This window comes from Salmo salar, chromosome 15 (assembly GCF_965601325.2).
Source record: "Salmo salar chromosome 15, fSalSal1, whole genome shotgun sequence".
NCBI classification, from domain to species: Eukaryota; Metazoa; Chordata; class Actinopteri; order Salmoniformes; family Salmonidae; genus Salmo; species Salmo salar.
In genome coordinates this window covers 28,439,876-28,455,000 of record NC_138305.1, presented here as the reverse complement: position 1 = coordinate 28,455,000, position 15,125 = coordinate 28,439,876, and the positions used below count along the sequence as shown (strand labels likewise).

Genomic DNA, 15,125 nt, shown 5'->3' with positions numbered 1-15,125 from the left:
TTTTGACAGTTACCTGTATTTGCATTAAATATGTGGCATGTTTTTTTTCATGTACTAGGTGAGGCTGATCCTGCTCCTCATCGATCCCAACGTGTTCGGGGAGCCAGAAGATGAGGAGGCGAAGGTGGAGGAGGTGGAGGCAGCAGCAGGAGGAGGAGAGAAGGAGGAAGTGAGCAGCAACGAGGTGAAGGCTGTGGAGGCTGGTGAGGAGGAGACCAAGGAGGTCAAAATGTCTGTGAAGGGACTGCTGGAGAAGACACTGCCTGAGTCTGTCAAACGACAGGTAGGAGAGAGAGCCCACCACCGCATACAGACACACACACACACACACACACACACACACACAGACACACACACACACACACACACACACACACACACACACTCAGAGTCTCACACACTGGCAGAGTTGTTGAAGCACCAGGTGTTCAGTCCCAGCTAAATGGACTGTTGATTGATGCCAACGAGTAAATTGGCTGGCTACTCAATCAAATTAAATATACCAGCAAAGTCATTACCAGCAAAACCATCATCAGCAAAAACATCAAATGTTTGTGATCAGATTAAACAACTTGTTTAACACTAAAACATAATTGGTACATCACATGTAACACAGGTATGTATGTACTAACTATAGATGGACTGTATATGCAATACTGACTGAAATATCCCTCTCTACTAGGTAGTACTAACTTAATCTCTGTTTGTTGGAATTAAAGAGCAATTCACAACTCAATTCAGAATTGAGCCCAACCCTGTTGTGAACTGTACTGCACTGTACTGTCCATGATCCAACATGATCTAACTCTCTACTAGATGTGTGAGCTGCTTCACTACTTCTGCGACTGTGAGCTGAAGCAACGTATCGAGGCCATCGTGTCCTTCTCAGACAGCTTCGTGTCCAAGCTGCAGTACAACCAGAAGTTCCGGTATAACCAGCTGATGCTGGCCCTCAACATGTCTGCTGCCGTCACCGCCAAGAAGACCAAGGAGTTCAGATCCCCTCCTCAGGAGCAGGTAGTGTTTTAGTCGTGGTTGTTTTTTTGGGGGGGCGCAGAAAACTTATCGACATTTAATAACAGTGGTGTTAAGAAGAAGCATTTGTTCTGTTTTGTTTTTCCGTCGTTCTCCATGTTTGGCAGACTAGTATCAGAATCAGAATTATCTAGTATCAGAATCAGAAAAAATTACTTACATCCAACAATCTTGATAAAAATGTGAAAAAAGCCTAAGGCTGCCATAAAATAAAGTAACCGGAAGTAAAACCTTCTTTTAAAGCATTTCTGTAATGAAAGAGCTACAATTAAAAGTTCAAACACATCAAGAACCCCCAAAATACCAAATGGCAGGTCCCCGTTTGACCAGTCTATGGACCCTTGTAAAGGCTTCAATCATGAGACAGACATATCCCACTGGGCACAGACGTCAATTCAACGTCTATTCCATGTTGGTCCAACATAATTTCATTGAAATGATGTAGAAAGAACGTTGATTCAACGTTTTCAGAATAACAGATGTTGGACTAATCTGTCTCAAACAGACCACCCTCTTACAGTTAACTCTAACCCCAACCCAGCCTCTGATAGTTAACCCTAACCCCAACCCAGCCTCTGATAGTTAACCACAACCCAGCCTCTGATAGTTAACCCTAACCCCAACCCAGCCTCTGATAGTTAACCCTAACCCCAACCCAGCCTCTGATAGTTAACCCCAACCCAGTCTCTGATAGTTAACCCTAACCCCAACCCAGCCTCTGATAGTTAACCCCAACCCAGCCTCTGATAGTTAACCCTAACCCCAACCCAGCCTCTGATAGTTAACCCCAACTAGCCTTTGATAGTTAACCCCAACCCAGCCTCTGATAGTTAACCCCAACCCAGTCTCTGATAGTTAACCCCAACCAAGTCTCTGATAGTTAACCCCAACCCAGCCTCTGATAGTTAACCCTAACCCCAACCCAGCCTCTGATAGTTAACCCTAACCCAGCCTCTGTTAGTTAACCCCAACCAAGCCTCTGATAGTTAACCCTAACCCAGCCTCTGATAGTTAACCCTAACCCCAACCCAGCCTCTGATAGTTAACCCTAACCCCAACCCAGCCTCTGATAGTTAACCCTAACCCAGCCTCTGATAGTTAACCCTAACCCAGTCTCTGATAGTTAACCCCAACCAAGCCTCTGATAGTTAACCCTAACCCAGCCTCTGATAGTTAATCCTAATCCCAACCAAGCCTCTGATAGTTAACCCTAACCCAGCCTCTGATAGTTAACCCTAACCCAGACTCTGATGGTTAACCCTAACCCAGCCTCTGATAGTTAACCCTAACCCCAACCTCTGTTACTTAACCCTAACCCCAACCCTAACCCAGCCTCTGATAGTTAACCCTAACCCAGACTCTGATAGTTAACCCCAACCCAGCCTCTGATAGTTAACCCCAACCAAGCCTCTGATAGTTAACCCTAACCCCAACCCAGCCTCTGTTACTTAACCCTAACCATTTACATTACATTTAAGTCATTTAGCAGACGCTCTTATCCAGAGCGACTTACAAATTGGTGCATTCACCTTATAATATCCAGTGGAACAACCACTTTACAATAGTGCATCTAAATCTTTTAAGGGGGGGTTAGAAGGATTACTTTATCCTATCCCAGGTATTCCTTAAAGAGGTGGGGTTTCAGCCTCTGATAGTTAACCCTAACCCAACCTCTGATAGTTAACCCTAACCCAGCCTCTGATAGTTAACCCTAACCCAGCCTCTGATAGTTAACCCTAACCCAGACTCTGATAGTTAACCCTAACCCAGCCTCTGATAATTAACCCTAAACCCGACACAGCCTCTGATAGTTAACCCCAACCCAGCCTCTGATAGTTAACCCTAACCCACTCTCTGATAGTTAACCCCAACCCAGCCTCTGATAGTTAACCCCAACCCAGCCTCTGATAGTTAACCCCAACCCAGCCTCTGATAGTTAACCCTAACCCCAAACCCAGCCTCAGATAGTTAACCCTAACCCAACCCAGCCTCCGATAGTTAACCCTAACCCAGCCTCTGATAGTTAACCCCAACCCAGCCTCTGATAGTTAACCCTAACCCAGCCTCTGATAGTTAACCCCAACCCAGCCTCTGATAGTTAACCCTAACCCAGCCTCTGATAGTTAACCCTAACCCCAACCCAGCCTCTGATAGTTAACCCCAACCCAGCCTCTGATAGTTAACCCCAACCAAGGCTCTGATAGTTAACCCTAACCCCAACCCAGCCTCTGATAGTTAACCCTAACCCAGACTCTGATAGTTAACCCTAACCCAGCCTCTGATAGTTAACCCCAACCCAGCCTCTGATAGTTAACCCCAACCCAGCCTCTGATAGTTAACCCCAACCCAGCCTCTGATAGTTAACCCCAACCCAGCCTCTGATAGTTAACCCTAACCCCAAACCCAGCCTCTGATAGTTAACCCTAACCCAACCCATCCTCTGATAGTTAACCCTAACCCAGCCTCTGATAGTTAACCCCAACCCAGCCTCTGATAGTTAACCCCAACCCTAACCCAGCCTCTGATAGTTAACCCTAACCCATGCTCTGATAGTTAATGCTAACCCCAACCCAGCCTCTGATAGTTAACCCCAACCCAGCCTCTGATAGTTAACCCTAACCCAGCCTCTGATGGTTAACCCTAACCCAGCCTCTGATAGTTAACCCCAACCCAGCCTCTGATAGTTAACCCTAACCCAGCCTCTGATAGTTAACCCTAAACCCAACCCAGCCTCTGATAGTTAACCCCAACCCAGCCTCTGATAGTTAACCTCAACCAAGCCTCTGATAGTTAACCCTAACCCAGATTTTGATAGTTAACCCCAATCCAGCCTCTGATGCTTAACCCTAACCCAGACTCTGATAGTTAACCCTAACCCAGCCTCTGATGGTTAACCCTAACCCATCCTCTGATAGTTAACCCCAACCCAGCCTCTGATAGTTAACCCCAACCCAGCCTCTGATAGTTAACCCCAACCCAGCCTCTGATAGTTAACCCCAACCCAGCCTCTGATAGTTAACCCTAACCCAGCCTCTGATAGTTAACCCTAACCCAACCTCTGATAGTTAACCCTAACCCAACCTCTGATAGTTAACCCTAACCCAGCCTCTGATAGTTAACCCCAACCCAGTCTCTGATAGTTAACCCTAACAGAGCCTCTGATAGTTAACCCTAACCCAGACTCTGATAATTAACCCTAACCCCAACACAGCCTCTGATAGTTAACCCCAACCCAGCCTCTGATAGTTAACCCTAACCCAGCCTCTGATAGTTAACCCCAACCCAGCCTCTGATAATGAACCCTAACCCCAACCCAGCCTCTGATTATTAACCCTAACCCAGCCTCTGATAGTTAACCCCAACCCAGCCTCTGATAATTAACCCTAACTTCAACCCAGCCTCTGATAATTAACCCTAACCCAGCCTCTGATAGTTAACCCCAACCCAGCGTCTTATAGTTAACCCCAACCCAGCCTCTGATAGTTAACCCCAACCTAGCCTCTGATAGTTAACCCCAACCCAGCCTCTGATAATTAACCCTAACCCCAACCCAGCCTCTGATAATTAACCCTAACCCAGCCTCTGATAGTTAACCCTAACCCAGCCTCTGATAGTTAACCCTAACCCAGCCTCTGATAGTTAACCCTAACCCAGCCTCTTATAGTTAACCCCAACACAGCCTCTGATAGTTAACCCCAACCCAGCCTCTGATAGTTAACCCTAACCCAGCCTCTGATGGTTAACCCTAACCCAGCCTCTGATAGTTAACCCCAACCCAGCCTCTGATAGTTAACCCTAACCCAGCCTCTGATAGTTAACCCTAACCCCAACCCAGCCTCTGATAGTTAACCCCAACCCAGCCTCTGATAGTTAACCCCAACCAAGCCTCTGATAGTTAACCCTAACCCAGACTTTGATAGTTAACCCCAAGCCAGCCTCTGATAGTTAACCCTAACCCCAACCCAGACTCTGATAGTTAACCCTAACCCAGCCTCTGATGCTTAACCCTAACCCAGCCTCTGATGCTTAACCCTAACCCAGACTCTGATAGTTAACCCTAACCCATCCTCTGATAGTTAACCCCAACCCAGCCTCTGATAGTTAACCCCAACCCAGTCTCTGATAGTTAACCCCAACCCAGCCTCTGATAGTTAACCCCAACCCAGCCTCTGATAGTTAACCCTAACCCAGCCTCTGATAGTTAACCCTAACCCAACCTCTGATAGTTAACCCTAACCCAACCTCTGATAGTTAACCCTAACCCAGCCTCTGATAGTTAACCCCAACCCAGTCTCTGATAGTTAACCCTAACAGAGCCTCTGATAGTTAACCCTAACCCAGACTCTGATAATTAACCCTAACCCCAACACAGCCTCTGATAGTTAACCCCAACCCAGCCTCTGATAGTTAACCCTAACCCAGCCTCTGATAGTTAACCCTAACCCAACCTCTGATAGTTAACCCTAACCCAACCTCTGATAGTTAACCCTAACCCAGCCTCTGATAGTTAACCCCAACCCAGTCTCTGATAGTTAACCCTAACCCAGACTCTGATAATTAACCCTAACCCCAACACAGCCTCTGATAGTTAACCCCAACCCAGCCTCTGATAGTTAACCCTAACCCAGCCTCTGATAGTTAACCCCAACCCAGCCTCTGATAGTTAAGCCCAACCCAGCCTCTGATAGTTAAGCCCAACCCAGCCTCTGATAGTTAAGCCCAACCCAGCCTCTGATAGTTAACCCTAACCCAGCCTCTGATAGTTGTCCCTGGTGGCAGCTATTCTGATTTTAGGTTCCTTCAGCTTGGGTGTTGAGTCTTACTGTAAATGCTCTGACGGCGCATCAGATCTAGGATCAGATTACCTTTACCCTAATCCTATTCTTAACCATTGCAGAAATATCTAACTGTCCCTGTGTCAGTGGTTTTGACTAACTTGTGAATACTGCTCAGCAGTTAAAGGTGGTGGCAATTAGAAGTTGCAAATGGAATGCACTAGCACATCTGAGGGTTGCTTTAGCTAGCAGGTGGAACATGTTCAAATGGCTTTCAAAAGTAAGAAGCACACCGCACTTTCAAAGTATCCCTTTTATACTTTTACTTGTGTAGAACAACGGGTGATGCACAGAGGTAGTCAGACTCACAGATACTTAGAACCAGTGTTTTTGATCTATTAAATGTAACTGTCTCTCTGTCCTCGCTGTGCCTGAGAGCTGAGTAGAGGAACATAACTCAGCAGAGAGAGAGAGAAAGCGAGATCGAGAACACCTCACACACACCAACACGCTCATGAGCACACACTACACACACACCATACACACACCACCCACACACACACCATACACACACCACACACCATACACACACCATACACACACCACCCACACACACACCATACACACACACCACACACACACACACACCATACACACAACACACACGCACACGCACACACACTACACACACACGACGCACACACAAACACACACACACCATACACACACACCACACACACACCACTCACCAGACACCACACACCACACACACGCACACACTACACACTCACACACACAAACACACACACCACACACCAATCAACGCACACCAACAAGCTCTCAGAGTCTCACTTCAGAATCCGAATTCATTCTGAATGGTTAAGGTAAGGGTTAAGGTTTGAGACAGGGTTATGAATGGTTAAGGTAAGGGTTAAGGTTTGAGATAGGGTTATGAATGGTTAAGGTAAGGGTTAAGGTTTGAGATAGGGTTCTGAATGGTTAAGGTAAGGGTTAAGGTTTGAGATAGGGTTCTGAATGGTTAAGGTAAGGGTTAAGGTTTGAGATAGGGTTCTGAATGGTTAAGGTAAGGGTTAAGGTTTGTGATAGGGTTATGAATAGTTAAGGTAAGGGTTAAGGTTTGAGATAGGGTTCTGAATGGTTAAGATAAGGGTTAAGGTTTGAGATAGGGTTATGAATAGTTAAGGTAAGGGTTAAGGTTTGAGGTAGGGTAATGAATGGTTAAGGTTAGGGTTAAGGTTTGAGGTTGGGTAAAGAATGGTTAAGGTTAGGGTTAAGGTTTGAGGTAGGGTTTTTAAACAAGTGCCTAGCACTGGGGTTGAACGTGCAACCCTTGAAGCTGGGGCTCGCTGACACTGGGTTTTCCTACATGTCTGACACAGACAATACTCACATCACCACTCACATCACTACTCACATCACCACTCACATCACTACTCACATCACTAATAACATCACCACTCACATCACTACTCACATCACTACTCACATCACCACTCACATCACCACTCACATCACTACTCACATCACTACTCACATCACTACTCACATCACCACTCACATCGCTACTCACATCACTAATCACATCACTACTCACATCACTACTCACATCACCACTCACATCACTAATCACATCACCACACATCACTACTCACATCACCACTCACATCACTACTCACATCACTACTCACATCACTAATCACATCACCACTCACATCACCACTCACATCACCACTCACATCACTACTCACATCACTACTCACATCACTACTCACATCACTACTCACATCACATCACTACTCACATCACCACTCACATCACCACTCACATCACCACTCACATCGCTACTCACATCACTAATCACATCACTACTCACATCACTACTCACATCACTACTCACATCACTAATCACATCACTACTCACATCACATCACTAATCACATCACTACTCACATCACTACTCACATCACTACTCACATCACATCACTACTCACATCACTAATCACATCACTACTCACATCACATCACTACTCACATCACATCACTACTCACATCACTAATCACATCACCACTCACATCGCTACTCACATCACTAATCACATCACTAATCACATCACTAATCACGTCACTACTCACATCACACCACTACTCACATCACTAATAACATCACTAATCACATCACATCACTAATCACATCACTAATCACATCACTACTCACATCACTACTCACATCACATCACTACTCACACCACTACTCACATCACATCACTACTCACATCACTACTCACACCACTACTCACATCACATCACCACTCACATCACTACTCACATCACTAATCACATCACTACTCACATCACCACTCACATCACTACTCACATCACATCACTACTCACGTCACATCACATTACATTACTGCTCACATCACATCACTACTCACATCACATCACTAATCACATCACTACTCACATTACTACTCACATCACATCACTAATCACATCACTAATCACATCACTACTCACTAATCACATCACTAATCACATCACTACTCACATCACTAATCACATCACTAATCACATCACTACTCACTAATCACATTACTAATCACATCACTACTCACATCACTAATCACATCACTACTCACATCACTGATCACATCACTAATCACATCACTAATCACATCACTGATCACATCACTAATCACATCACTACTCAGATTACTACTCACATCACTAATCACGTCACTACTCACATTACTACTCACATCACTCATCACATCACTAATCACATCACTTCTCACATTACTACTCACATCACATCACTACTCACATCACTAATCACATCACTACTCACATCACTAATCACATCACTAATCACATCACTAATCACATCACTTCTCACATTACTACTGACATCACATCACTAATCACATCACTACTCACATCACTACTCACATCACTAATCACATCACTAATCACATCACATCACTACTCACATCACTACTCACATTACTACTCACATCACATCACTAATCACATCACTACTCACATCACTACGCACATCACATCACTACTCACATCACTAATCACATCACATCACTACTCACATCACATCACTACTCACATCACATCACTAATCACATCACTAATCACATCACTACTCACATCACATCCCTACTCACATCACTAATCACATCACTAATCACATCACTACTCACATCATATCACTACTCACATCACATCACATTACATTACTGCTCACATCACATCACTACTCACATCACATCACTAATCACGTCACTACTCACATTACTACTCACATTACTAATCACATCACTAATTACATCACTAATCACGTCACTACTCACATCACATCACTAATCACATTACTACTCACATCACTAATCACATCACTAATCACATCACTACTCACTAATCACATCACTAATCACATCACTACTCAAATCACTAATCACATCACTACTCACATCACATCACTACTCGCATCACTAATCACATCACTATTCACATCACATCACTACTCACATCACATTACTAATCACATTACTACTCACATCACTAATCACATCACTAATCACATCACTAATCACATCACTAATCACATCACTACTCACATCACTAATCACATCACTACTCACATCACTGATCACATCACTAATCACATCACTAATCATATCACTAATCACATCACTTATCACATCACTTCTCACATTACTACTCACATCACTAATCACATCACTACTCACATCACTACTCACATCACATCACTACTCGCATCACTAATCACATCACTACTCACATCACTAATCACATCACTACTCACATCACTAATAACATCGCTAATCACATCACTAATCACATCACTACTCACATCACATCACTACTCACATCACATTACTAATCACATTACTACTCACATCACTAATCACATCACTACTCACATCACTAATAACATCACTAATCACATCACTACTCACATCACATAACTACTCACATCACCAATCACATCACTACTCACATCTCATCACATCACTAATCACATCACTACTCACATCACATCACTACTCAAATCAATAATCACATCACTACTCACATCACTAATAACATCGCTAATCACATCACTACTCACATCACTACTCACATCACATCACTACTCACATCCCCAATCACATCACTACTCACATCTCATCACATCACTAATCACATCACTACTCACATCACATCACTACTCTCATCACATTACTAATCACATTACTACTCACATCACTAATCACATCACTACTCACATCACTACTCACATCACTAATAACATCACTAATCACATCACTACTCACATTACATCACTACTCACATCACCAATCACATCACTACTCACATCTCATCACATCACTAATCACATCACTACTCAAATCACTAATCACATCACTAATCACATCACAACTCACATCACTACTCACATCACTACTCACATCACATCACCACTCACATCACTAATCACATCACAACTCACATCACAACTCACATCACTAATCACATCACTAATCACATCACTACTCACTAATCACATCACTAATCACATCACTACTCACATCACTAATCACATCACTAATCACATCACTACTCACTAATCACATTACTAATCACATCACTACTCACATCACTAATCACATCACTACTCACATCACTGATCACATCACTAATCACATCACTAATCACATCACTGATCACATCACTAATCACATCACTACTCAGATTACTACTCACATCACTAATCACGTCACTACTCACATTACTACTCACATCACTCATCACATCACTAATCACATCACTTCTCACATTACTACTCACATCACATCACTAATCACATCACTACTCACATCACTAATCACATCACTACTCACATCACTAATCACATCACATCACTAATCACATCACTAATCACATCACTTCTCACATTACTACTGACATCACATCACTAATCACATCACTACTCACATCACATCACTACTCACATCACTAATCACATCACTAATCACATCACATCACTACTCACATCACTACTCACATTACTACTCACATCACATCACTAATCACATCACTACTCACATCACTACGCACATCACATCACTACTCACATCACTAATCACATCACATCACTACTCACATCACATCACTACTCACATCACATCACTAATCACATCACTAATCACATCACTACTCACATCACATCCCTACTCACATCACTAATCACATCACATCACTAATCACATCACTACTCACATCATATCACTACTCACATCACATCACATTACATTACTGCTCACATCACATCACTACTCACATCACATCACTAATCACGTCACTACTCACATTACTACTCACATTACTAATCACATCACTAATTACATCACTAATCACGTCACTACTCACATCACATCACTAATCACATTACTACTCACATCACTAATCACATCACTACTCACATCACATCACTAATCACATCACTACTCACATCACTACTCACATCACTACTCACATCACATCACTACTCACATCACTAATCACATCACTACTCACATCACATCACTACTCACATCACATCACTACTCACATCACTAATCACATCACCACTCACATCGCTACTCACATCACTAATCACATCACTAATCACATCACTAATCACGTCACTACTCACATCACACCACTACTCACATCACTAATAACATCACTAATCACATCACATCACTAATCACATCACTAATCACATCACTACTCACATCACTACTCACATCACATCACTACTCACACCACTACTCACATCACATCACTACTCACATCACTACTCACACCACTACTCACATCACATCACCACTCACATCACTACTCACATCACTAATCACATCACTACTCACATCACCACTCACATCACTACTCACATCACATCACTACTCACGTCACATCACATTACATTACTGCTCACATCACATCACTACTCACATCACATCACTAATCACATCACTACTCACATTACTACTCACATCACATCACTAATCACATCACTAATCACATCACTACTCACTAATCACATCACTAATCACATCACTACTCACATCACTAATCACATCACTAATCACATCACTACTCACTAATCACATTACTAATCACATCACTACTCACATCACTAATCACATCACTACTCACATCACTGATCACATCACTAATCACATCACTAATCACATCACTGATCACATCACTAATCACATCACTACTCAGATTACTACTCACATCACTAATCACGTCACTACTCACATTACTACTCACATCACTCATCACATCACTAATCACATCACTTCTCACATTACTACTCACATCACATCACTAATCACATCACTACTCACATCACTAATCACATCACTACTCACATCACTAATCACATCACATCACTAATCACATCACTAATCACATCACTTCTCACATTACTACTGACATCACATCACTAATCACATCACTACTCACATCACTACTCACAGCACTAATCACATCACTAATCACATCACATCACTACTCACATCACTACTCACATTACTACTCACATCACATCACTAATCACATCACTACTCACATCACTACGCACATCACATCACTACTCACATCACTAATCACATCACATCACTACTCACATCACATCACTACTCACATCACATCACTAATCACATCACTAATCACATCACTACTCACATCACATCCCTACTCACATCACTAATCAGATCACATCACTAATCACATCACTACTCACATCATATCACTACTCACATCACATCACATTACATTACTGCTCACATCACATCACTACTCACATCACATCACTAATCACGTCACTACTCACATTACTACTCACATTACTAATCACATCACTAATTACATCACTAATCACGTCACTACTCACATCACATCACTAATCACATTACTACTCACATCACTAATCACATCACTAATCACATCACTACTCACTAATCACATCACTAATCACATCACTACTCAAATCACTAATCACATCACTACTCACATCACATCACTACTCGCATCACTAATCACATCACTATTCACATCACATCACTACTCACATCACATTACTAATCACATTACTACTCACATCACTAATCACATCACTAATCACATCACTAATCACATCACTAATCACATCACTACTCACATCACTAATCACATCACTACTCACATCACTGATCACATCACTAATCACATCACTAATCATATCACTAATCACATCACTTATCACATCACTTCTCACATTACTACTCACATCACTAATCACATCACTACTCACATCACTACTCACATCACATCACTACTCGCATCACTAATCACATCACTACTCACATCACTAATCACATCACTACTCACATCACTAATAACATCGCTAATCACATCACTAATCACATCACTACTCACATCACATCACTACTCACATCACATTACTAATCACATTACTACTCACATCACTAATCACATCACTACTCACATCACTAATAACATCACTAATCACATCACCAATCACATCACTACTCACATCTCATCACATCACTAATCACATCACTACTCACATCACATCACTACTCAAATCAATAATCACATCACTACTCACATCACTAATAACATCGCTAATCACATCACTACTCACATCACTACTCACATCACATCACTACTCACATCCCCAATCACATCACTACTCACATCTCATCACATCACTAATCACATCACTACTCACATCACATCACTACTCTCATCACATTACTAATCACATTACTACTCACATCACTAATCACATCACTACTCACATCACTACTCACATCACTAATAACATCACTAATCACATCACTACTCACATTACATCACTACTCACATCACCAATCACATCACTACTCACATCTCATCACATCACTAATCACATCACTACTCAAATCACTAATCACATCACTAATCACATCACAACTCACATCACTACTCACATCACTACTCACATCACCACTCACATCACTAATCACATCACAACTCACATCACAACTCACATCACTAATCACATCACTAATCACATCACTACTCACTAATCACATCACTAATCACATCACTACTCACATCACTAATCACATCACTAATCACATCACTACTCACTAATCACATTACTAATCACATCACTACTCACATCACTAATCACATCACTACTCACATCACTGATCACATCACTAATCACATCACTAATCACATCACTGATCACATCACTAATCACATCACTACTCAGATTACTACTCACATCACTAATCACGTCACTACTCACATTACTACTCACATCACTCATCACATCACTAATCACATCACTTCTCACATTACTACTCACATCACATCACTAATCACATCACTACTCACATCACTAATCACATCACTACTCACATCACTAATCACATCACATCACTAATCACATCACTAATCACATCACTTCTCACATTACTACTGACATCACATCACTAATCACATCACTACTCACATCACATCACTACTCACATCACTAATCACATCACTAATCACATCACATCACTACTCACATCACTACTCACATTACTACTCACATCACATCACTAATCACATCACTACTCACATCACTACGCACATCACATCACTACTCACATCACTAATCACATCACATCACTACTCACATCACATCACTACTCACATCACATCACTAATCACATCACTAATCACATCACTACTCACATCACATCCCTACTCACATCACTAATCACATCACATCACTAATCACATCACTACTCACATCATATCACTACTCACATCACATCACATTACATTACTGCTCACATCACATCACTACTCACATCACATCACTAATCACGTCACTACTCACATTACTACTCACATTACTAATCACATCACTAATTACATCACTAATCACGTCACTACTCACATCACATCACTAATCACATCACTAATCACATCACTAATCACATCACTAATCACATCACTACTCACTAATCACATCACTAATCACATCACTACTCAAATCACTAATCACATCACTACTCACATCACATCACTACTCGCATCACTAATCACATCACTATTCACATCACATCACTACTCACATCACATTACTAATCACATTACTACTCACATCACTAATCACATCACTAATCACATCACTAATCACATCACTAATCACATCACTAATCACCTCACTACTCACATCAC

At 42.0% G+C, this 15,125-nt stretch overlaps 1 protein-coding gene across 6 annotated transcripts in view; it reads left to right on the top strand.

The window, feature by feature from the left end:
* The window catches only part of LOC106571102 (ryanodine receptor 3), a 234,663-nt gene that overhangs the window by 126,900 nt on the left and 92,638 nt on the right, over positions 1–15,125 (top strand). For 5 of the 6 annotated variants that reach the window (XM_082961634.1, XM_082961632.1, XM_082961631.1 and 2 more), the window contains 2 exons: positions 64–283; positions 817–1,017. In XM_082961634.1, coding sequence (XP_082817760.1) covers positions 64–283; positions 817–1,017 — 421 coding nt within the window. Of the gene's footprint in view, positions 1–58; positions 284–816; positions 1,018–15,125 lie in introns of all 6 variants that reach the window. The other variant, XM_082961633.1, reaches the window with a different exon arrangement.